The 22,499-nt window shown below is 38.7% G+C and overlaps 4 protein-coding genes across 4 annotated transcripts; 1 reads left to right on the forward strand and 3 right to left on the reverse strand.

Moving 5' to 3' along the window:
- The first annotated feature begins 207 nt into the window (after positions 1–207).
- Positions 208–4,740, forward strand: LOC139201178 (high choriolytic enzyme 1-like). The gene is made up of 7 exons (XM_070830433.1): positions 208–276; positions 1,313–1,403; positions 2,214–2,369; positions 3,003–3,120; positions 3,282–3,460; positions 3,619–3,700; positions 4,608–4,740. Exons 1-7 carry the CDS (start codon positions 208–210, stop codon positions 4,738–4,740), a joined length of 828 nt encoding a protein of 275 aa, XP_070686534.1.
- A 1,714-nt stretch (positions 4,741–6,454) lies between these two features.
- LOC139201148 (high choriolytic enzyme 1-like) lies at positions 6,455–9,853 on the reverse strand. The gene is made up of 7 exons (XM_070830394.1): positions 9,775–9,853; positions 9,349–9,403; positions 8,403–8,555; positions 7,933–8,050; positions 7,627–7,805; positions 6,990–7,071; positions 6,455–6,593 (listed from the first exon to the last, which is right to left on the reverse strand). Exons 1-7 carry the CDS (start codon positions 9,838–9,840, stop codon positions 6,467–6,469), a joined length of 780 nt encoding a protein of 259 aa, XP_070686495.1. The 5' UTR covers positions 9,841–9,853; the 3' UTR covers positions 6,455–6,466.
- A 2,188-nt stretch (positions 9,854–12,041) lies between these two features.
- LOC139201149 (high choriolytic enzyme 1-like) lies at positions 12,042–17,029 on the reverse strand. Its single transcript, XM_070830395.1, has 7 exons — positions 16,922–17,029; positions 16,290–16,335; positions 15,210–15,362; positions 14,544–14,661; positions 13,784–13,962; positions 12,988–13,069; positions 12,042–12,199 (listed from the first exon to the last, which is right to left on the reverse strand). The coding sequence occupies exons 1-7, from the start codon at positions 16,994–16,996 to the stop codon at positions 12,073–12,075; spliced, it is 780 nt and encodes a 259-aa protein (XP_070686496.1). The 5' UTR covers positions 16,997–17,029; the 3' UTR covers positions 12,042–12,072.
- A 742-nt stretch (positions 17,030–17,771) lies between these two features.
- Positions 17,772–21,842, reverse strand: LOC139201147 (uncharacterized). The gene is made up of 4 exons (XM_070830393.1): positions 21,641–21,842; positions 19,457–19,682; positions 18,938–19,075; positions 17,772–18,384 (listed from the first exon to the last, which is right to left on the reverse strand). The coding sequence occupies exons 1-4, from the start codon at positions 21,805–21,807 to the stop codon at positions 18,115–18,117; spliced, it is 801 nt and encodes a 266-aa protein (XP_070686494.1). The 5' UTR covers positions 21,808–21,842; the 3' UTR covers positions 17,772–18,114.
- Between the last annotated feature and the right edge of the window lie 657 nt (positions 21,843–22,499).

Raw genomic sequence — 22,499 nt, forward strand, 5'->3', positions numbered from 1 at the left:
AGGCCCTGCATACGTCCTGCTGAAGGTGGACGATATGATTTGCTATAAAAGAGGATGGCCGGTGCCTTCTCACATCATCACATTTCCTACTTTCCTACCTGAAATAAAGAGGTAAAGGTAAGTGGATAAAACTTCCTGCCTGCTCATAGTGCTGCATAGTTTTACTCTGACTGGTCGTTTGCTTCAGTCTGCAGGTTGTTCGGTAACATGGCAGCGATGAAGTGCATCCTGGGTCTCCTGGCCCTGCTTGCAGTCTCAGCCTGGGCCGAGGCGGAGGTAAGTCCTACTGTTCTGCTGGAGCTTTCAGCCAGACGTCTGGTCTTCAAGGCTCTCCAGTAACCTGGGAATGTGCATTAGTGAGACCATTCTGGGTCAAAGTCCTGTTCTGCCAGTTTGGTTCTTTAACTTCTGTTTTATGTCGGTTAAGGGACAGATCTCAATTTGTACCAAATGCATAAAAATGTGCATCATCAGTGATTATGTTGGGAATGGATCAAGTCAATCCAATGTATCCTGTGAGTCTCAACTCACTAGATTAGATTTCATTAGGATGGTCAGTCCCCATCACCAAACCAAGTCTTTCTTTAGAACAACAGTAAAAATTTAGATGCCGAAGAGGTGATTTGACCAGGATTTAACTTTGACTGCAAAAAAGAGTCTATTCTCGACCTTGTAGTTGTAGTAATCACACCACAATGTGTGTCTGAGTGCAGTTTTCATACTGATAAGCTTCTAATCTAGACACAATCAATTATATTGTAATATTTATCAAAATATGATATTTTGTAGTTGCTGGAAGGCCTCTGAAACTAACTTTAAACTCTGGTTCAAGGGCACTTTCTTTTACTTGTTTTCTGTTTGCAGCTGCTCTTTCTTTAATGAAATTCACAACTATTGATTCATATCTTTGACTGCACAGTAGCAGAGCTGTACATTTTATTCTCCTGTTTAATGTTTGATTCTATTCTAGCTTGTTTTTATCTTCTGTTTTGATGTATTCTTTTTAAACCCCCATCTATGTATGTATCTTTTTGTATACAACGCTTTGAATTGCCTTGTTGCTGAAAGGAAGTGTAACGTAATGTAGATGATCCTAATTATTCTGTGAGTATTAGTGGTTGTAGTGGTAGTAACACGCTGAAACATCACCAGTTCATGTCTCCTACCTCCTGAGCAAAGTTACTACATTTCATTTATACACCAAAGTACTTTCAAAATTCCTTGCGTACACTTAAACTTTTACAATTTAAATAACTGAATATGGATTTTTGATCATCTCAGAAACAGAAATGCTGTCACTGTCTGTTTGCAGGCCGGGAAGAAAGCGAGCGGTGAGACCAGCGATGAAGACGAGGGAGACCTGACTGTCACAGAGCAGCTGGAGAAGGCCAACCAGAACCTCAGTAAGGCACAGTGAATGCATCATACCAACACACACACACACACACACACACACACACACACACACACTGCGTCTCACACACACTGTGAGCTTTACGTGTCTTTCCAGCTTGAGCATCGCTCATTTTCTGACTTTACTGAATTATGAGGAGCAGCTCCATGATAGTTAAAACAGAACATTAACAATGGCTCTCATCTATCCAAGTCACGACAGTGGGGCAGCAGGGACGGCAGCAGCACCCTGAAGCAGTGGCATTACCAGTAGGACATGAGCAGCTACCAGGGCTAACATGGTACCACAGATCTGAAAAGACAGCCTTTGGTCAACCTGTCAGTTCTGCAGCGTTTAAAAGCAGCATTATTCTATTATGATTTATTTTGGTGCTGTTTTATGTATTTATTTGCTGCTCTGTGGTTGTGTCTTGTCAAACGATGCAAATGAACTGCTAGATAAAAAAATTCAATTAAATTAAACTGAAGCTAAATGGAATCAGCCAAACCAGGGTAACTGGGTTTTTGTATCAAGACAAGAGTTGACAGTTTTTGCCACTTTGTCACATGAGTTAAAGAAAACAATATTTCTTGTAGTTTGATGTGGATTATGATTGATCAAAGAAATTAATATTTCCTCAGTGAACAAACCCTGCCAGCCCCGAGCCCAGACTTACTGAAACAAGCTAATACTTCACATGTATTTTGTTTCTGGACACAGTTTTGGGTTGAATTGTGTGTTTCTTAAACATTTGATACAGGACATGTGTTGTCATCATATATTGTAATTTCTGATGATCTTCTTCTCTCACTCTCTGCAGACCGTGAACGAGACGGTATCCAGATTAGCGGTGACATTGCTGTATCTCGTCTGCCCACCCTGAGGAACGCCGACCCCTGTCTCTTGCGTGGATGCAAGTGGCCCAAAGCCACTGATGGAAAGGTCTACATTCCCTATGCCATCGCTAACCACTACTGTACGTACCTCCATGCATTCCCCTGTACACCAAAAGGTTTTGGTTTATGCTAAAAGCATCCCAGTAGGCAGTCATTTGGGAATTTGCAGGTTGAATAATGGACATTTATGTTGAAAGTGAGACTTTTTTTAGATGTCACATACAACATAACCATTGTCTCATCTCTACATTACTATATTTCAATGACAGGCCCTAAGCACGGGTTTAAATGTTGAGAGTTTGTTGAACCAATAGCTACTGTATAGAGTAACCTAGACGTACGGTAACGTAGAAGTAGTTTAATGAGCATTAGTGATAAATAAAAAAAGAAATCTAGCTGTTGCCACATCACCAAATGCTGCTGAAAATAGTCCCCAACAAGTGCATTAATTCCACCTGTCTGAGAAATGTTTGCTAAGAACTACAGTGCTCAACTGTTTTAGGAAATGACTGATTTTTTTGAAGGCTGACGTCTCGAGTAGGAACCACTGGGCTTTGGGCTGAGTGCCACAGACAGCGTACGGAAGTCAGAAAGTACTGAGAGAAACGCTTTCGGCTTTGGTCGATTTGTTCACAGCAAGAAAAATGTAGAACAACGTTCCTCTCAAGCTCGTTTTCACATCATGGTTTCCATCCTTGTGCTTTGTCCTCCAGCTTCTAAGGAGCTGAATCTCATCAAAAGAGGCCTCAACTCCTTCTCCTACTCCACCTGCATTCGCTTCTTCCCCCGCACCAACCAGAGGGACTACCTCTACATCCAGTCTCTGGACGGGTATGTACTGTAACGTGATATAGTCTTTATTAGGGAGTTCATCGCCATGTATCAATGACAGATGTACCCTGAACATACATCAAGAAAGGGGAAGAGTCTACCTGAAGCTGAACCACTGTTGACGACTTGCTGATCCACTGTGCTGTCCATCACCTCTGCAGATGCTACTCCTACGTGGGTCGCCAGGGCAATGGCCAGACGGTGTCTCTGAACCGCCAGGGCTGCATTTACTACGGAACGATCCAGCACGAGCTGCTCCACGCCCTGGGCTTCAACCATGAGCAGTGTCGCTCCGACAGGGACCAGCACATCCGGGTCCTGCTGCAGAACGTCATCAAAGGTAGACTGCAGCGAGGAGGAGGCAGAGAAAACTGATTCTTCTCACTTTACTGTCATTTGTTCATACTAAAACTTTACTGTGCTGTGGATTTGGGAATTTGAGTGCTATATAATGGCAGTGCTATATGAAAATGCATTTTTGTTTTTTACTTATTGCAGGTCAGGAGTACAACTTCAAGAAGATCAACACTCTGAACCAGGGCACTCCGTACGACTACGACTCCGTCATGCACTACGGCAGGTCAGTTTAACAATGACATCCAGTTAATCCATGCTGAATTATCTTTGCTATCTGCATTTTAATTGATGCTCAGTGCCATCCATCTGTGCATTCCTTTGCATTGTGCCGCTGAATTGTCAGATTTTTAGAAAGAGTGTACAGAAATTACATGAACAGTTCTTGGTGGTTCAGTCCACTATTTTAATTTGTATTAACTTCCGAATTTCTGTCATGTAAATTCAGAAGATAATACAAATAAAAATAACAAGACAACAACCTTTCAAAGATCCCTTTTCATCATTTCATCATTTCTTTTACTATATACTATTTGTTTTACTATCAACTCAGTTTTCTTATTGTTTTATATTTGGTTTTGTCACGTTTTTTTCTATACAAACTTTATAATTGATTTTGTTCTAGAAAAATGTAGAAAAGTGTGTTTTATGACATACAGCACTTACTCATCCACTTTTTCATCCAGTGATTTTTTCTGTACAGTGTCGTGCTGTAAAGTAGCTCCAACAGTTTTATTTAAAATCTGCACATGGCACTGAAACTTAAACAAATCTGATATTCTTTATTTTGGCATTCCCAACAAAAAAGCCATAAAAAGACAAAAAACAAAACTATATGTAAGTCCACCTCTCGACACGGTCTGATGTGTCCACCCTGTCTGCGGCTCACAGACCCAAACAAATGTGGTTTCACTTTTTAAAAAGGCTAACATAAGATTTAACTCAAACCAGTAAACATCTATTGGAGGGGACTGTTTTCAGCACATCAAGATCACTTCATCGTTAGTTTTAGTATTTTTACTGAAAATAAGATCACTATAGATCATAGATGGACCAAAGCTCTGTGCTGCATATAAGAGCAGGACAAGTTCAATTCAAAACAATCAATGACTCTGTTCGTCTCCTCCTTCAAGGCTGGCTTTCTCCAAGGACAACCACAACCCCACCATGGTGGCTGTTCCTAACCCAAATGCTATGTTTGGCACAGCCAGGCAGATGAGCCAGAACGACATCAACCGCATCAACCTGCTGTACTGCAGGAATTAGTCCTCCAGTCCAGAACATGACACTCTCAAGTTCCTTTGACCCACATTCATTTACTAATGTGAAGGTCTGTGGGAGATCAGCTGTTACAGTGGGTTTAAATCATACCACCACATTAGGATGAATAATTTAGATTAACTATACAGATAGTTATTCACCCTGTTGGATGAACCCATGACAGATGCTTTCAAGTATCCATTTCACTTTACTGTCTGGTACTTATTCCTGTTTTCTCAGAGGTGGTGGGAATCATATTTCCAATTTACTGTAATCAATAAATAATCATCTAAAACATACATTTTTGTCATCTGATTATTTAAAAAGTGACTTGCTTGTGATTGAAAAGTATTATTTATACTGTTTTATAGTTGTATGTAAGGCAGGTACGTGAGTCGTGGATAAACTGTAGAAAAGTTATTTATTTGTCTTAAAGTCAAGTTGCATCCAGTTCTTTAAGATTAGTGAAATCTAATGTTTCAGCCTTTGAACTATTGCTCTCACAGAATAGTACCAGGAACAAACTCTTCTGATGGGCCTTTGATAGAGAAACTTAAATCACATTAATATCATGAAGTTATTCATCAAAAACACGCACCTGAAACACCTCACTAAGGTCAGTTCACAACCTTTCATGATAATTCAGAAATTCATTGTTATTTTAGCAACAGGTCCTGATATTCCTTTTTTTTTTTTTCTCAAGAGAAAATGTTGATGACGGTTACAATGGATGAGCTCATGACCACGTCACTTTCTTCTTCTACCATCAAAGCCTGAAACCCAGAGTGCAGCTGACGAAGCTTAAAGGAGTATTAAAGGATGATCACACCCACAGTACAAACACTCACAAAGTGGAAAGTTAGGTCAGTGTCTCTGTGCAGCTTTGGATAAGAGCTGTTTCTGTGTGCACTGGGGAGAAAAAAATGATTGGAGAAATAAATAAACCTAATGTAACTGATAAGACTGTTTCACCTTGATGCCACATGTTTATTCCCACAATGTGGTTTCTCAAAAAGAGTCTGAGGTGTGCCACAGGGAAAGTTATTTTTTTTCTTTCCTATGTAACTGCAGTCAGTTAATAATTAATAAGTAAATTGATAAAAATAAAGTAATTAATTTAATTTACCTGTAAACAAGCGTGTACAGTATAATGAATATATTTAAAAGAATGTGCAAATTTTTTGATTTTATTGATTGTTACTTTATTTATTTATTTTACAACCAGGACGTATTTTAATATCTGAAAAAGATCAAGTATATATATTTGATGTCCATGTAATAGAATAATAATCATTTTTCTCTGCTCTGTTGTACTGATCAATGATCAATTTACATCCTTCTAGTGGAGATTTGCTTTGTTGTGAATTGATTATTGGATTGATTTGATGACTGAGGCAAAACTCCTAAAACTTAATTACACAAGTAAAATGAAAATAAAACTCAATTGAACTGTAGTCGAACTTTAATGCAAATTTATTGATGTTGATTGACCCAGTGATTAAAACAAATGAAGACGACGACGATGATGATGATGATGACTCTCTTCCTAAGGTAGTGCCTCATCTCACTCTCCTGTTTAAAAACATTAAAGAAGTATATTTGCATAAAAGAGTCACAAGCGGGAAAGTTCAACTCTGCATCAGGAGTGCAGAAGTATCCTGTAACTAAACTCTCCTGTAAGTGATTAACTTGAGGTTAAAAAGGACGTGTTGTGTTCGTTACAGCTACCCGTTCAGCAGTTGTACAGCCTGTTGAGCCTGATGATGTCCTTCGCGCTCATCTCAGTGGCCCTGCCAAACTCAACAGTGGGGTCAGGGATCGCCACCAACGTGGGCTGGTTGTTCTTAGAGAAGGCATACCTGAGCGAACAGGTAACAGCAAAACATTTAATGATTTAATTTTATTTATTGTTATTACTTAATTCATTTAATTAAGTTTCTTTTTATTTGTAAGGACGAAATATGTACTTGGCTTCCAGTATGAGTTACTGATCATTTTAACTACCTTATAAAGATCCTAAAACTCAGCCCTCCCTGCCTGACCAGTCAGTTATGCTCTCATTGGGAGCACAGCCCAACAAAATGCTTAGTTTCAGTCTAAGATTAAAAAATTTGTCACCATATTTCTACCGTTTACCTCACAGAACTCCCGATGAACACAAAAAGTTGTCACCATGATAACCGTACCGTCTGGCCGTACACCTCTGTGTGGTGCTTTGCTGTCGTAACAGAGTTTTTCGTTTCTGTTTCACTTACTTGCTGTAATGCATGACAGAGCCGTAGTCGTAGGTGGTTCCTTGGTTCAGAGTATTGACTGTGTCAAAGTTATGCTCCATTCCTAAAGATATGAAGAAAGAAAACAGAATCGTTATGACATCCATCTTCATTATTTACGTATTAAGTGGCACCTCTGGCTCAGATACTGCCCATCTACACTTGTGGTCACGTTTATTGTTGTTAAAGGAATAGTTTGACATTTTGAGATTCATGCTTACTTTTACAGAAGTTTGTGTGCCAACTTATTTCTTGGCTAGGAGCAGTGACAGCCTTCAAACTGTTCTTTGAAGTGAGATATAAAGTATAAGTTAGTGAGCTTTAGAGGGGTTGGTAGGTGGACTTTGTTACCTTCGCACAAGCCTAGGCTAGCTGTTTCCCCTTGTTTACAGTCTTTGTGCTAAGCTACGCTAACAGACTGATGGCTTTAGTTTCACATTTAAAGGACGGATATGAGAGAGGTATCAATCTCTCAACTGACTCAGCAAGAAACAAATTTCCCCTAAAATGTAGAACTACTCCTTTAATGAGCTATTGTGCACACTTGTATCTCTTGAAGGTGACGTCATCCTACAACGTCAAAACATGGACAGGAAATAGTAGCTGCAAACGGACGAACCCGGGGTGACGTTCTCCAGCAGGACTCGGATGTACTGGTCGCGGTCAGAGCGTTTCTGCTCATGGTGGAAGCCCAGAGCGTGGAGCACCTCATGCTGGACAGTGTCGTGGTAAACACAGCCTGAACGCTGCAGGGACAAATCCTGCCCGTTGCCACGACGACCAATGTAGGAATAGCACCTGTAACAGTTCAGGACAGATCTCAGGCTAGTCATCGACAGCAGGCTCATCGGGTTACTTCTTTATTTTGTGTATTAGAAAACAGGAAAACACCTAAAGAGGAGTTTTTTCAAAAAACACAACCCACCCATTAAGGGACTGGATGTTCAGGTAGTCTCTCTGGTCGCTGCGTCTCACAAAGCGCAAACAAGAGACATCGTGGAAGGATTGTAGGCCACGCTCAATGATTGACACCTCACGAGAGGCTGAAAAAATGAAAAACCACTGATGCTACCGATCATAATAAGTGTATAATATCTCTTTTATATGGAACATTTGACAAAAGCATTAAATCTTTTGTGCCACGAGTAAGCCTTAACGTCAAATTTAAAGATTTAATTGATTGACACTTTATTCTTTAATCATATATCATATCATGAGCAAAGACTAGAATAACAGAATAACATAAATAATAATAATAAATGTTTGTATGTTTTTCTGATGTTGTTAATGATTTTTCACACTGTTCAATTAGGCCTGTCATTTCACTTTTTCATTTATCTTTAAAAAAGCACAGACTGGACCTTTAAGAGCTAAGCCACAGTGTGAACCACTCACAGTACACGCTGGAAATGACGTAGGCTATGTAGACCTTCCCGTTGCCAGACCTGGGCCACATGCAGCCATAAGACGTGCAGGGGTCAGCGTTTCTCTCAGCCTCCGAATCGTAAGCAACGTCGTCCTCCACGTACGGCTCATCAGGAGAACGAACTGCAGCATACGAGAGGATCAATACCAGGAACAATTACGCTGATTCATTCATCTCCCATCAATAAAATGTGGTCCATGGTTTGTGCTGGTCACAGGAACTCTGAGGTCAGCTTAGTGTCTATTTACAAGGTGGGTGCAAAGTGCCAGATGTCTGCTGTTCATCTATTTACACCTGCTCAGGTCGTGGACTCTGAATGGTTTAGTTACAGGAGACAATGATCAGAGTCCTGTGAGGGACCAGCTGTCATAATATATCAATTTATCTATAAACTCAACTGACTATATTTCAGTTTACTTCTACAGTTTTCAGTCATGGTTTGGTTAGGTTTAAGCACCAAAATTATTTGGATAGTTTAGGTTAAAATAGCCACATTAGCTATTCACACCTCAGTACAAATAGTATTATTGGCTACTGATGATGAATAATAATATATAACATCCACAACAGTATTTTTTCAGACTCAATAAAACTTTTAAACTAACTCATATTAGATGAATACGTAACTAAAGGATTCAGTAACTCAGTATCCAGAATTAAAGCTTCATGCTGAAAAAAAATAATGAAAATTTGGTCGAACATAACAAACATACCTGAATTATTGAAGTCACTGAACATTAAATATTAAATAGAATTAATATATAATATATATATAAATATATAAATATTAATTAAATATCAGATATTCAATATCTGCATATTAAACATTGTAAACAGTAATTTTTTTCCTGGTATTTTGGAATTTAAAGAGGGGGAACTAAAAGTTGAGCTAAACTTAGTAATAAAAATCCTTACCAACGTCCCTGTTGGCTCTTTCGATCCGCTCTGAAGCAGTCAAAGCCTTGACGACCTGCAGGAAGTTGATTGATTGAAGTTTTAGCTTATTAAATGGTTACTGAGCTAAATGATACTTTAAAATGACATAAGTGTGTTTAAGCACTGATACAATATGGTGCATTTCATTATTAGACAATAACACCCAGGATATTCAATGTAGATCAAAAAACAGAAGACTTACAGAATCAGATTTGCAGAGATCAAGAAAAAAGGGAGAAATAAACACAAATTTAGAAGCTAAGCAAATTAATTCAAGTTCTGTACTTCAGTACAATTTTAAGGTATTAGTACTTTTCAGTTTTGTGCTTTCTGCACTTTTACATTTGACACTTTTACATCAATAAAAACACTTTCATATACTAATACATTTGGAGCAAAACTCACCTCCTCCTCAGCCCAAGCTGAGAAAGCCACCAGGACCACAAGGCCCAGAATGCACTTCACCTTCATGTCAACAAATAACCTACAGCAAGACACAAAACAATCAACAGAACAGAAAACAACTAACCAACGACTTCATTTTCCTTTAATTACATGTGATTTATGTCACCTTGGTTTGTCAAAAAAAGAAAACAGCATTTAGAGCAGCGATGATGAGAATGTGTAAATGATACTTACTGCCGTCCCTGAGGGGGAGAAACACAGTGAGCGAGTGCTGCAACATCACATTATAAAGCACCGATTGCACCGGAACACTGTCCATTTAAGGATAATTATGTCAATGAGGGAAGAAATGCTGTGGAAACAGAATTTAGCGCCTGATAAGAATATTTCACCTTGATGCCACATTGCATATTCCCACAATAAGAGGCTTTTAAAACTTGTTTGATTTGGACCAGACACTCAACACAGAGCATCTTTCACACTTGACCAGTAAAAGTAGTAGAATATAATCATAAAACTCTATAATACACAATTTACACACTCTTTACAAGATCAGACGTATTTTTTTAAATCTAGTTTGCAGATTTTATTGATGTGAACGCTACTTGACCATTGAGTGGATTCACTGGTCACATACATTTCCTGCTAATCTAAATTTAAAAGGCTAACTAATGAACTTGTCTACATATTTCATCTGTTGCTCCCCTATGTTTATCTGTGTTTATCTGTGATGTTTCTATTAAGGAAACTAACACATGAATACATTTACTGGCAGGTTATAACTGCAGGTTAACAATACAGTTTTATACATATCATGAGTTCTGGTTATTAAAAATTTGGTGCAGATACTGAGGAAGCTGAGGGACGAAGACACATAACAGTTACAGTCCAGTGAAATATCAGAGGCTGTTTACAGTCCTGACAGAGATCAGATCACTCCTGTCGGCTCAGATGTCCGTCCAGGGTCATATTCAGACTTGTCAGGCACGCCAGTGCTGACTAGCTTGGAAATCAATCATGGCCACATCTGAGTTATAATCGCCTTTTTTAATGCTGAAGAGTGTTCCTGGCTGAAGAAGTCGACAAGTCGACAAGCAGCAAACATTTACCCAGCTGAGACAGCAAATCCCTATTATTATGACTGCGTCTCCTCAGTAAAACACAGAATCAGCCCCTAAATCTTCACATAAAATGAATGTTAATTTGAAGAACAACATGTTCCTGTTATATTTAACTAAACAAAAGCTGCTTTCATTGTTTTTGGCAGTAATTTAAGATAACCGCCGCTTCACCACGCTGACTCTTTGCTACAGTGCTGGAAGTATAAAGATTGCAAATTTGATGAAAGAAGTTTCTTCACACTTAGATCTACGCAGTAAATCACTTTAATAGCTAAGCATTCGGTCAGTCAGTCCTTCATCAGAGCAGACATGAAACAACAATGGACAGGCAGGTAGAAATAACCGATCCCATTGCAATCATTGGCAACATGTAGAACACCTGTGTGTATCCTGATGGTGGAGGCTACACCTCTTGGGAATTGTAGTTTGAGTACTAGATTTGGTACTGTAGCATACAAATGGGGGCTATATCTGTTTTTGGCAGCAAAAAGACATTATGCTAGTGCAGACAAATGCCTTACACTTCACAACAACAGACAGAAAGCTGCAGTTGCTGCTCGATGGGGACAGTGAGACTGAACTGTAACACTGAATGTTCCCTAAAATGTAAACAATGAGCTTCAAGGCGCCGATCGGTGATGCAGCATTGGGTGATCGTTCACATTACACACAATCATCTGATTTTCTGTGTAAAACTTCTTCCTTTTTCATCACACACATACTTCAGTGGTGAACTCTGGAACCAGGAGCAAGCAAAGATAACAAACAAGGGTCCACTGAGGGTGTTTGAAGGTTTATTGTCAGTTTAATGTCTCAGGAGTGAGAACGTTCCATGTTTGAATTGGCCCCATGCAGTCACAACACCTGTTGGAAAATAAAAACATGTTAAAGGCTAAAAAAAACACCTGAACATTTTCTTATGGGTCTTTATACAAGGAAAACTAATATATCCAGACCTAATGTGTGTTTTCTTACTGTTTTTATCATTTATTCAATTAGAAGAATGTACCAGATCATTTCCAAGAAAGGAAAATAACAGCTCCGTTAGAGGAGTTTTGTAAATAAAGTGACTTCACATTCACTGAGAAAACTTGCGCTGTAATAGCCAAGTTTTTATACAATGAGAGCTTGTCGATAGAGTTTGAATAGTGTTACCTGTAACTTTGCACTTTGCTGTTTAACATTTGTACAGCCTGTTCAGTCTGATGATGTCATTACTGCTCATCTGGGTGGCCGTGCCGAATTCAACATTGGCGTTGGGGATGGGCTCCATGGTGGGCTTATTGTTCCCGGAGAAGGCATACCTGGGATTAGAAGTACAGAGTACAGACAGACGTTGAACTATTTTTGGTTTGTATAGAAATGTAGGAATTATTGGTATTCAAATGTTTAAAGGCTTCACTCAAGTTACAAAAACAAAGAAATAAAGCAGCGCAACATTTATCTTAAGTTTCTTGCTCATTTGTTGAGTGTGAATATTAATAATGAAGTCAGAGTTTTGTTATCATGTGTGTGAGTGAGAAAAATTAGGGACTTCACGAAGATTATATTTGCTCTTTTTTCTTTTTTCATCCCTTCACTTTTGACATTTACTTTTTTTTTTTTTAAAGAAAAGGTAAAGAGTTACCTTCCCAAAATGGCCTTTGTGTTGATTACTGACTGTGTGCTGTTTGGAAACTGTCTGGAAGAAAGGTCTCCAGCATCATGTGACTGATCTGACATCAGATCAGACATCTGATCTCATCCAGCAACATCTGATCTGATTCATCCACATTTCATTTTACTAAGTGATATCTGAGCGGAAAACATGGACAGAAAACCTTGTAATGCTCAAATCCATCAGCAGCGACAGAACCGTTTATTCTGCAGTTTTTTTTCATTATTCAGAAGAAGGAGGGTTACGAAAGGACGAGGGGGTGTTCAAAGAAAACGCTGACAACTTTCAGGAGGGTGTAACATTCAGTCCCCGTCACCAACCTGATTGTTCCTGCAGTCCATTAGTAAAAAATGAGGTTACACATTATATAAACAATTGGTGAATCAGTGCATGTTTGTCTGAATAAAGAGACGTCAGATGAACGTCCTCGTCAACCTGTGGTACTGCATGACAGAGTTGTAGTCGTAGGGGGTGTCCAGGTTCAGAGTGTTGATCTTGTCAAAGGCGTATTCCCAACCTGAGAGGGAAAAAATCACAACAAGGGTCAGAAACACAAGCACAAACCATCAGCGTTTCAGTCTTGAAATAATCAAGAACAGAAAAAGGTTAAAGGACTAAATATTTCACAAAGTTATATATAGGAATCATGACAGATATTATTTGAAATAAATCAAATATCAGCCAACCCACTGTAAAAAATGACTTATTATATGATCAAGATTTGGGATATTTGATAACTGAGGTGAAATGTATATCACATCTGTATCAGTGTAAACATACAAACTTCATTAAACTTAATTAACTGAAAACAGAAAAGAACAGAACAGAAAATGACATACTAATTAGAAATAATCAATTTATCATTTATTTTAGTTATATTTCAAGCTAAAATGCTAAATATTTGTTGCTTCCAGCTTGTTAGATGTTAGATGTCAGGAGTTAATGCTTTTCTTTGTCACATATGGTAATAAACTGAATATCTTTGGCTTTCTGACTGTCAATCACTTTCAACAAGCAGCTTAAATTCATCACCTCTAGCTGACATTTCACAGCCAAAACCAGTATTCAGTGAATCCGAGCAAATAATCAGCAGATGAATTAATAACTGAACAAACATTTGTTGCAGCCACAGATTCATGTAACATTTATGTGTGTGTGTGTGTGTGTGTGTGTGTGTGTGTGTGTGTGTGTGTGTGTGTGTGTGTGTGTGTGTGGAGGCCAGAGTACGGACCGGACTGGATGTTCTCCCACAGGATCCGGATGTGCCGGTCCCTGTCGGAGCGGCACTGCTCGTGGTTGAAGCCGAGGGCGTGGAGCAGCTCGTGCTGGACGGTGCTGTGGTAGATGCAGCCCTGACGGTCCAGAGACAACGTCTGGGAATAACCACGGCGGCCGACGTAGGAGTAACAGCTGCGTTCATACAGTTAGATAAGAAATGTTAAAGAGGAATAGTGGACTGCTGAGTGACTTCTAAGATTTAAGGGACTGTAAGACTCAGCTTCATTTGCAACCTTTTGGTTTGGAACAGTTAAAGTTTCCCTCTTGGCTTCATTTTAGGCAACAAGAATGTAAGTAGGGCTCATGATATTCATCTGATGAGTGAAAATAAAATGAAGGATAGACAGATATAAACTACCTTTCTGTCTGTATGGAACGTGTGATACGCATAAATAAAATGATGTGAAAATATTTGAAGTGGGAGCTGTGCTTACTGTGCTCTTCTGAGGATGACAATAACTGCATTTGTGATGTACAGCATAATGTGTGACAAAATTAATTTTGTCTTTTTCAACAGATTTTGTTTCATTTTCAGGCCCAAAATGCAACTAAAGACTAATAAAAACCTACAGAGGTTTAAAAAAGATCTTAACACACACAAATAACACACAGAACGACTAGGATATTTCTACATTCACATAACATTTGAGTTAACAAGCTGCAGGTAGTTTACACACACACACACACACACACACACACACACAGTGTGTTACCCATTGTCGGACTGGATGCTCAGGTAGTCTCTCTGGTTGGTGCGCTGGACGAAGCGAATGCAGGAGACGTCGTGGAAGGCCAGCAGGCCACGCTCGATGATGGAGCGCTCACGAGAAGCTGAGGAGACACACAGGTAAGAGAACAGGAACAATGTCACCTGACTTCCTTTTTCCTCTAATCATAGTGGCCACAGCCAGCAGAGGTGACACACTAACACACTAACAATATATTAGACAGCATGAGAACAGCGTGTCCTACTACTTCTGGTACATTTGCAGTATCCAACATGATTTTTTTGGCTATTCTGACCCACAGTCTTCATCACAGCAGAAGGTCTCATCGAACGTTTTGGGCTGAATCTCACAGGTAGGACAGGTCTCTATTCTCACTCAGATCGACTGGCCAATACAGACGTGTCTTCTTTTGGTTTGGCAAACAACAATTTTGGTTTTGCATGAATACATTTTTAATCAAAAATGTATTTTGCTTGCCATAAAGCATTTTTTGATCAATAGATGTCGATAGTTTTGCTCTCGGATCTCTCTCTCATAGGCCCAGACAGATGACTGGACATGAATGTTTCTAAGATAACAATGGGCCAGAAAGGTACTAAGACCTCTCAAATATTTGGGAAAATAAAAACTACTTGTCAGTCAGTTACTCACAGAAATGTGGGGCGATGATATAGGGCACGTAGACCTTTCCATCGCTGGACTTGCCCCACATGCAGCTGTAGGAGGTGCACGGATCAGCGTTCCTCTCATTTTCATTGTCATAGGCGATGTCGTCTATGACCAAGGGCTCTTTGTCCGTGTGCACTGTAGGAGGAGGACATGAAAGCTTCAATCTGTCATTTGTTTTGACTCTTAAAAGTAAAAAAAAAAAATGCATTCATGTATCACATAAGCTAATGGATTGATGCAGACAAAGTGATCTCTATGATTTTACTCTCACAGTCTGACTCTTTGACAGGCTGAACATATTTTACAGGTGGTGCTGCAGGATTCATCAGCCTGGGAGCATGAACGTACTCCTCAAATTACATGGAAATCTGCCCATTGAATTGTGACATATTGTTAGTGTTGAAGGTGACATTTTGGCCTGAAGGTGGTGCTGGAAGGAAGTAAAGGAGTAATAAGGGTCCGGCTTTTTCCTGGAGCGCAAACATCCACAGCGATTCTGATTCTGTATTAGATTCACTAGAACACTAATTCATGAGGATTTGGTGCTTTTCCTTTTTATTCCGTTTATATTTACATTTAAATTTAATTCATTTTCACATGATGACATTTTTCACTATGTTTCTTATTTTTTTATGCATAATAGTAGTAGTAGTGGAGTCAAATGTACAATATTTCATATTGTATTGGAGTAAATGTACTACGTCCAGTAAAATGGAAAAACTTGTGCAGCATGATGTTGTTCTATTTAAATCATTTTACCAAAAATTCAAAATTTCATTGCTTTTCATGTTTTTAATTTCATGTGTCTGTGTTGCATGTTTAATTATGTAATATAATTGAGACCTTTACATTTTTTCAGAAACATTCATATTTTCTTTACCCCTCTGTGTGGTTATAAATGATGTCAATAACATTTGCAATTTTATCTTTGCTATTTTATCTATTCTTTTTCAGGATGCCTCTGTAACATCTGCACAGCAGATGAAATCTATGGCAGTATTTACCAGTGTACACGCTTAAAATGAATAATAATAATAGATTTAGACAAGCAGGTTGTCTTACCAACATCTTTGTTCGCCCTCCACAGGAGCTCAGAGACAGACAGATCCTAGATCAGGGAAATGGCATCGCTCTTTAGTAGGGACTCTCCAGAAAAGTTAAACATATTTATGCAGAGTTGTGCATCGTGTTGTCTCTTCGGACAGTTTCCTTCATAACACAGACACACTTTCCTCCTGTATGCATGTGTAGCTGGAGCATGTACTGTGAATCACCACAATATATCACATATATACTTTATCTACATATACATATATAATTAATCAATTATTTCAAAATGTCATGTATATTTTGACTGCTTTTATAATTTATTGTTAAAGTCTATTTTTTTTTATTTTAACCACTCTGGGTCTCCTTATGTGTAACGTCCTTGGCAGATATGAAATATGAATGTATCCTGGAGTCTGATATTGTTATGAACACAACACCTTTCATTTCTATTTTTCTTAAATCTGCTAGAAATGTCTTTTATGCAACATTTTCCACACATTGTCCTCTACTCTAGTATGAATTATTTAGTGTTCTTGGCACACGATTAGGATTCAAAATGCCCCCCGAGATAAGATGCTGATTTTATCTTCGTTTTGAATTTTGTTACTGGTGAAATGTTAACCCAAAGCTGCAGATGTCCTCACCTTCTCTTCAGCCCAGGAGCAGTCAGAGACCACAAGGAGGATGAGCAGACTGAGCGCGCCCTTGAAGAAAGCCATGCTGCAGGTGTGCCGTGTTAACACCTGGAACCTGGTGCGGACGCAGTTTATAGCCTTCAGAATATCACCTGAAAAAAGCCACCGCTTTGCCAAATGATAAGCTGCACGTGGCCTTGAGAACATGCTGCTGATTCCCACCTTAACTAACCTAAATAAAATCTGCCCGTGGTGGCAAAAATGTTTCTGGGAAAACTGCGTGCGACTGAAGGCACTAAAGACACCTGCTTAATGTTTCCGGATCCTGGACTGATCTATAATCAATATACTGGATTAATCAGTTTCTCTTTTATTATTGAGTTCAGCAAACTGTTGATGATCTATGGAAGCCCATTAAATTAGAAAAACACACCACACATTAATTAGTTCTCTTCATTTTCTAACATCATACTGTCTGCTCAGGGCTGTCTATGGAAGCACCCATAAATCAATACAAACTGAAATTATTATACAAGAGGTTGTAATTTTGATGAACTGTTTTAGAAAATTTTACTTACTATTTAAGATTTTTGACTCATTATCTCTTAAGTCTGATTTAATATATCCAAATTATGACGTATTGTCTCACAGCTTTGGTGTAGAAAGTAAAATATTTGACTTAGTATGTCAAAGAGAAAGAATCTTTTTTTTAAACATTATCTTTAACTTTTCATAATTATTTTTCTTTTCCTGGCACAAAATGGCCTGTTTACTAACCAGTAAACTTTAGTGAGGAGAGAAAGTTTAAATGTGGTGAAAATCAAATAAAAAAATGAAACATTATCTCCAGTTTAACATCTTGTGTTTTGTCTTGATTTTAATTGCATGTTTTCTTTCTATTGCACCAACTGAAAGCTTTTCCAATCATTTCCCTTTTACATATTCACTTTTCTAATTGCTAACCCTGCCTATCATAGACTGATAACACATTTGTTTAGAATGCTCTTTATTAACAGCATCGTCATCCTTGCATTCATCATGTATTTACCTGTTCATCTATATGCACAAATGAGACATCATTAAATCTGACAACATCATCAAGTATGTTGAACACCACTGATGTAGTTTAAGCTTCAAAGACAACACACCCTGTAGTTGGTACTGGTAGTCGGTACTCTTTGGGTTTTCCTGTGACTTTAGTCTTAGACCTCCTTCAACAGAAGGCCATAAGGACGGATGGCCCTTTCGACCATCTTCTGCTCATCTTCATCTGATGTTCCTCTGGGGATGCGTACCAGATAGTACTTGTCGTAGTTGTGTTTCTCCCTGTACTGGGGGTTGATTCGATTCTGCAGAACCACTTTGTACTTCTTGCCCGTCGTGGGGGATACGAATTCTTTGGCATATTGGGCCGCCTCAGATATGAGTGGAGTGGAATAAATCCCCCTGCCGTAAACCTGACCCGGGCCAGGCTGTTAAAAAAAAAAAAGAAAGAATTTGAACTTATCAACTTTCAACCAACTAACCAGTATTACCACTCTCACTACTGTACACAGAACATTTATTTATGGTAGTATAGTAACATTTGAACCACACAATTTTTTGAGATTGAGACTGAGATGCCAATATGGGCAATGAAGTCACAGTGTTTGTTGTACAAATTTGTGTCTTTGAGAATTCGGAACGTGGTTTCCATGCTGAGACACAGCAGCAGGATGGAATTCTGGATTTCTTCAAATATTAACTTAATATTAACAGCAGTGATCAATAACAGCCAAAAGATTCTTTAAAAAGTAGGAGCTTTGTGTAAAAAAAAATAAAAGGTGCTAACTGCTGTGAATCAAAGTTATAAAATGAGGACTAAAATCATGTCCACCCATTATGTGTCCTTGGAATTATTTTAATTTGCCATTTTCATATTTTGGTTCTTACTGTCTTTCAAACACACACATATACACATACATACACAAACTTATACACTTTCCTTCACATTTACTCCAGCCGTCATATAATGAAAATAAAAACCTTGTAGTGGTCAGAGATGATGCCTTGGGCCCCATTATCAGACGTCCCATGGTAGGACACAGGCCACTCTCCTGGCACTGACGTGGTGCTGCGGTATCGAGTTCCCAGCCAGGCATTTTCATCATACTTATCCAGGACCTGAGACGAAACAAAAGTCTTATTACTCAAAAACATCTACGTGTGTGACCTCTGTCATAGTAACAACACCTACCAGTGATGTCACAGTGTACTGGAGTACACCTGTACATCATTACAGTGAGGTGAGAGTAAAAACAAGACTTTTCAGAGGATGTTAAAGGAGAACTCCAAAGATTTTATACATTATAAATTCTCAACTACGAGCTGAGGTGATCTATTGGATCAACTTATTACTATGCATGCATTTTCAGTGTGTAATCAGATCTGTTACTTAGGTCCTTGAGGCTTGAAGCCAGATTATGTTACGGCCCAAATTCTATTTTGCAGAAAATAGCAGCTTGATGTTGATTTAAAGTCAAACAAAAATAAAAGCATATTCACCTTAACGGCAAAACGGTACCAACCACATGGCCGTTCATACACTTCCCCACCTCTGTAATAAACCTCGGTGTCTTTCAGATTGGAGAAATCATAGTCGAACCGTGGGTCAAACAAGTCATCCTCGTCTACTAATTGTATCGGTCTACTCCTGGAGATGTCTACGACATCACAGGCTTGACAAGAGATGTTTCTCAATGCTTCGCAGTCGAGAGTGAGATCCTTGTTCCTGTCAAAGTTGGAGCAGAAGAAGAGATGTGATTTCAAAGCATATTAGAGGTCTCTTTATGTCATTCTGGACATCTGACAGACATGGGCAGCGTTCTGTTGTGAAGTTTTGAGTCTGTGATATAATCGATGCACCTAAAGATATTAGAATATAAGACAATATTAACTCACCAGAGCTCAACTGAACATTTCAAAGACAGCTCTGAAGAAAAACAAGAGTCTACAGCCATGCTAGCATCTCTGTAAAACTGTCAATGCTAACACGCCAATATGTAGCAAGTATAATGCTTATCATGTTCAACATCTTACTTATCTTACTGAGACTTTGTGATCGATGTGGAATCATTTCAAAAAAGTTTTTTCTGCGTTTCAGAATAAATCGTGCGGCAATAAAATTAGAGAATAAGAAAATAAAAAATGTGTTAGAAAAAAGTCAGTATTTAACAATAAAGACAGTATTACAAGATTTTGGACATTGATGTTAAATTCAGAAGCCCTACAGGCCCTTCAGAAGTCCTGACAGGCCCCACAAAGAGGCCAGACATTAACCCTGTTTGGCTACAGAAACCAGGCAATGGCAGCCCAGAGAGAAGTAGTCTAAGGAAGAAGAAGCAGAGCTTCAGCAGGCTGATTTCATCACAGGAGACACAGAGCTGGGAGAAATAGAGGAACCAGTACATTCAAACCTCTGCAAAAGCTGCTGTTGCAGATTTTGGAACTTTTTTGACTTTTTGCATTTGCTCTACCATCCAGCTTCTTCAGTGAGGGGTTGTGAGTAGAGTTGCAAAAGAGAAAAAAGAGAATGGATGTAGTTTATTGAAAAATTCTGAATCCCTGACGTTGTAACTTTTGGTTGACATTATCACTTAAATGCTGTAAGCTTCTGTGAAGCTAAAAGAACAGATTACTGGAAGTTAAAGTAAGAGCCTTCAAGCTTTTGTTCTGATTTCTTACAAGGGTTTCTTTAAGGGATCCTCTGAGTGATGTAAAAGTACAGATTGTGTGTGACTAAGCCAGGTTTGTAGAAAAAGCTCTTGTAGGTTGATTCAGACTCATAAAGCAACATTTCCCTTAAGGCGAAAGCAGCTTAAACTATTTACAGCAAATATAGCACCTGCTACAATCCAGGAGGGAGCTGTCATTAACTGAAGTGTTTTCACGTAGTATTTTTAAGTCAGGCCACTAAGGATGCTTGTGGGGAGTGCTAGTGCAGCAGGGAAGGCTTTGAGAAGAAGACAGTCAATGGATGGATGAGTCTCCTTTCGCAAAATTACATGATTTTCTTGAGTATTCGATTCGGATTGGTCAGTTATGACATTCTACAGTTATTTCTGTATAACAAACCATTGCTACAGATGGAGTTAAGAATAGAATATTAAGAATATAATCAATTGCAATCAGTATTTTATGTCAAATGATTGATTTCTTTAGTATGAAGCCATGGTGTACTAATGTACAGCAAATGGCAGTAATTCTTGCAAATTGAACCCCTTCAGGCTGATTCAAGCCCCTTCCTCCTTCTGCCTCACATATGGGCAAACTAACTTTAAGCACCTTAGTGTGAGGGCTGGTTCCAGACTCTCATGGGGGTCTGAGCTTTCATGTATGAGGTTATTTTTCTGTCTTTACTATGCAATCAAACAGAATAGGTTTGAGAACAAAACTTCCCAAACTGCAATCAAAAAATAGATCTGGGAGCAAAACTAATTACACTGAAAAATAAAAAGGTTTTATTGCAAGTAAAATAAATTTGTGATTAAAAATGTGTTCATGCAAATCCAGAGGTTTTGAAGCCAAAACATTTGCTTGCTGCTGAGGAGGATTTTTAGAGCTGAACTTTTGCACCACTGATTCTTTACACGTATTTTGGTTGTGTAACAATCGTAGATTCAAACACTGTGTACCATTTTCAAAATATTCAGCACAGATGTTAACAAAAATGACATGTGCGATAATTACCAGAATTGATCACCATCCAAGATTGCAGGAATCAGCTGCTTGATGGACAGGGTCGCTGCCCCTCCAGAACAGCGAGGTGTCGCGCCCCCACCTGCTCTTTGAAGAGAAGTTACGTTGGCATTGCAGAGCACGCACAAAGCCTCAAGTGCAACCTGTCTATCCATCATCTAGATGTTGTTGTCTTCAAGTTCTGCCTTCTTGGTCCTCCTCTTCTGACAAATTTTAATGCACATATGGAACTGGGCTCATATTTATAATGCCTTCTGGCAACGCAATTTAGATCCTCCCAGAAATAAAAGGAAGTTGAGTTTGTGTTTTTAGGTTGTGTCTTTAGGTTGTGTTTTTAGGTTGTGTCGTTAGGTTGTGTAGTCTACACAGCGATTAGATGAGATTCATTTTAGTTCATTACTTGTTTACTATTATGGCGCTTTGGGCCAAAATTTGGCCAGTTTGTTTTAAGTGTTCATAGATCAAACATTAAGCAGAAAGTATAACCAGGTGAGGGGTGACCTATTTAAACCAACTTAATTCCTAGTCGTTATTACAAGTTCTAGACTTATTTATGAAAATAAGGTAAATAGACCTCAGTAATATGTAATAAAACCACACGACGTTTTTCAGTAAAAGGTGTTTTTACATTTATTTCGACTGTATTATTTTATGTGGATTCAACCTACATTTGAGTGTGTGTGTGTGTGTGTGTGTGTGTACCCACAGTGTCACAGTTTGAAGCACAGGGCCACTGACCAAGCCACCATGTGTGATGAGTTGAAGTGAGAATGTGTTGAAATAATGAACTAAAACAGTTAAAGACCCAGATGTTTCTGTCTGGAGTTGATGGAGACCAAAATAGAGCTAC

Source organism: Pempheris klunzingeri, chromosome 5 (assembly GCF_042242105.1).
Source record: "Pempheris klunzingeri isolate RE-2024b chromosome 5, fPemKlu1.hap1, whole genome shotgun sequence".
NCBI lineage: Eukaryota > Metazoa > Chordata > Actinopteri > Acropomatiformes > Pempheridae > Pempheris > Pempheris klunzingeri.

What these genes read in the sequence shown, in the direction of transcription:
- LOC139201147 (XM_070830393.1), bottom strand. Translation starts at nt 21,807, where the DNA reads ATGATGGATAGACAGGTTGCACTTGAGGCTTTGTGCGTGCTCTGCAAT. An exon ending in TTGGATGGTGATCAATTCTG is followed by an intron (nt 19,683 to 21,640) that starts GTAATTATCGCA and finishes CAACTTTGACAG; the next exon opens with GAACAAGGATCTCACTCTCG. An exon ending in GGTACCGTTTTGCCGTTAAG is followed by an intron (nt 19,076 to 19,456) that starts GTGAATATGCTT and finishes GTTTCGTCTCAG; the next exon opens with GTCCTGGATAAGTATGATGA.
- LOC139201178 (XM_070830433.1), top strand. Translation starts at nt 208, where the DNA reads ATGGCAGCGATGAAGTGCATCCTGGGTCTCCTGGCCCTGCTTGCAGTC. An exon ending in TGCCATCGCTAACCACTACT is followed by an intron (nt 2,370 to 3,002) that starts GTACGTACCTCC and finishes TTTGTCCTCCAG; the next exon opens with CTTCTAAGGAGCTGAATCTC. An exon ending in TACATCCAGTCTCTGGACGG is followed by an intron (nt 3,121 to 3,281) that starts GTATGTACTGTA and finishes TCACCTCTGCAG; the next exon opens with ATGCTACTCCTACGTGGGTC.
- LOC139201148 (XM_070830394.1), bottom strand. Translation starts at nt 9,840, where the DNA reads ATGAAGGTGAAGTGCATTCTGGGCCTTGTGGTCCTGGTGGCTTTCTCA. An exon ending in CAGCTTGGGCTGAGGAGGAG is followed by an intron (nt 9,404 to 9,774) that starts GTGAGTTTTGCT and finishes AACTTCCTGCAG; the next exon opens with GTCGTCAAGGCTTTGACTGC. An exon ending in GCTGGAGAACGTCACCCCGG is followed by an intron (nt 7,072 to 7,626) that starts GTTCGTCCGTTT and finishes TCATATCTTTAG; the next exon opens with GAATGGAGCATAACTTTGAC.
- LOC139201149 (XM_070830395.1), bottom strand. Translation starts at nt 16,996, where the DNA reads ATGGCTTTCTTCAAGGGCGCGCTCAGTCTGCTCATCCTCCTTGTGGTC. An exon ending in GCTCCTGGGCTGAAGAGAAG is followed by an intron (nt 16,336 to 16,921) that starts GTGAGGACATCT and finishes TCCCTGATCTAG; the next exon opens with GATCTGTCTGTCTCTGAGCT. An exon ending in TATCATCGCCCCACATTTCT is followed by an intron (nt 14,662 to 15,209) that starts GTGAGTAACTGA and finishes GTGTCTCCTCAG; the next exon opens with CTTCTCGTGAGCGCTCCATC.